A 1732-nucleotide genomic window follows, 5' to 3' on the forward strand; every position below is an offset into this window, starting at 1 on the left:
GCAGGAGAATCGCTTGAACCCAGAAGGCGGAGGTTGCAGTGAGCCGAGATCGCGCCAACGCACTCCAGCCTGGGCGACAGAGCGAGACTCCGTTTCAAAAGAGAGAGAGAGAGAAAAGAAGGATGGGGGTGGGGAGAGAATGAGGGAGTGGGGAGGAGAATGGTGCTCCCCATTTACGCAGCCGGTGTGGCTCGGAGGTGGCTTGGAAGTTTACACACTTGAGCTCTATCGATTCTGAAACGTCCCGATACATCTTGAAGTATGGGGAGGAGGGAGCCGCGCTAGGCAGCAGCCAACGTGGTGGAGTCCCCGGGCCCAGACTCTTGCGGGAGGGGGCTCTGCTCCCTCCAGGCCCCGGCCGCTCCTGCCTGGCCCCGGGGACCCCGCTCTTCCTCGGACTTCGACGACGGACTCCTCTGCCCGGACATGCCCCGCCACGAGTGACCAGGGCCAGGCACCCCCGCCGTGTCCCCCTCTCTCCCTGCCCCCTCCCGGTGCCAGGTGCGCTTTTCCCCAGGCAGGACCGCGATGGGGACTCACCTGCAGCAGGACCCCGACGACGACAAACTTGAGGGTCTTGTGGACCCGGAGCCCAGGGCTGGCTCCCTGCGCCGACCTGGGTCCTACGGCGCGCCGTGCCCGGGCCTGGGCACTGGGTCCCTGCTGTCCCATAGAGGTAGGGAGCGCTCCTCGGCCCCCACCCCGCGGTTCAATCCTCCCCGCGGAAGAGCCCCACACTTTGCTGGGTGTGGCTGTGGCTGCCTCTGTCCCACTCGCTGCGCTCCCCGGATTCGGAGTCACTGCCAGGAACGCGCCCAGCTTTACTCCAGCTGGTGGTGGCGCCATCCTGCCAGCTCAATCCAAGAAGCAGCGTGCTTGGCTGTGATAAGACAGAAGTTCGCATTCGGAGTTTAGGGCAACCCTGACCCCGCCCCCTTTTCGGGGCACCTGCGGCTCCTGTTGGCCAACCCTGAACTTCCTTCCTCTGTGACCGCCCTCGCCGCCCTCAGCTTCTGTTCCTCAAACACCGCCGCCGCGTGGATGCTGCTGCGTTCGGAGTCGTTTTGCCACTGTCAAAACGACTGGTCCCAGCGCGAGGCTTCTCGGTCGGGAGTCGACCTCAGTCTCTCCGTGGCCGGATTCCTGGCGACTAGCAGGCACTCGGTGGACGGATGGGTAGCGGAATGAAGGGCACAGAGGCCGCCACCGCGGAATCTGGCCTCTAAGAGGCTTCTACGGCCTCTTGCGTCACTACCGGGCGAGTGATTCACCCTGCCTTTTTTTGTTGTTGTTGTTAATGGAGTCTAGCTCTGTCGCCTAGCTGGAGTGCAGTGGCCCAATCTCGGCTCACTGCAACCTCCGCCTCCCGGGTTCAAGCGATTTTCCTGCCTCAGCCTCCTGAGTAACTGGGATTACAGGCGCCCGCCACCACGCCAAGCTAAGTTTTGTATTTTTAGTAGAGACGGGGTTTCACTGTTTTGGCCAGACTGGTCTCGAACTCCTGACCTCGTGATCCGCCCTCCTTGGCCACCCAAAGTGCTGCGATTACAAGCGTGAGCCACCGAGCCTGGCACATCCTGCTATTGGTCTCAGGTTTCCATGCCAGTGAAATGTCACCTCAACTCCACTGTTCTAGTGTCAGGCAAGCCCGAGGGACCCAATTCTGCCTTTCCTCTGGATTTTCCTAATCTGTTAAGAGTCTTGAAAGTTCTTAAACCATGGGGGACTACCT

At 61.4% G+C, this 1732-nt stretch overlaps 1 protein-coding gene across 1 annotated transcript in view; it reads right to left on the reverse strand.

The window, feature by feature from the left end:
- The window catches only part of TNFRSF10A (tumor necrosis factor receptor superfamily, member 10a), a 60870-nt gene extending 59652 nt beyond the window's left edge, over positions 1-1218 (reverse strand). The window contains exon 1 of the mRNA XM_011968852.1: positions 541-1218. Coding sequence (XP_011824242.1) covers positions 541-846 — 306 coding nt within the window. The 5' untranslated portion in view covers positions 847-1218. The remainder of the gene's footprint in view (positions 1-540) is intronic.
- Between the last annotated feature and the right edge of the window lie 514 nt (positions 1219-1732).

This window comes from Mandrillus leucophaeus, unplaced genomic scaffold (genome assembly GCF_000951045.1).
Source record: "Mandrillus leucophaeus isolate KB7577 unplaced genomic scaffold, Mleu.le_1.0 Scaffold86, whole genome shotgun sequence".
NCBI classification, from domain to species: Eukaryota; Metazoa; Chordata; class Mammalia; order Primates; family Cercopithecidae; genus Mandrillus; species Mandrillus leucophaeus.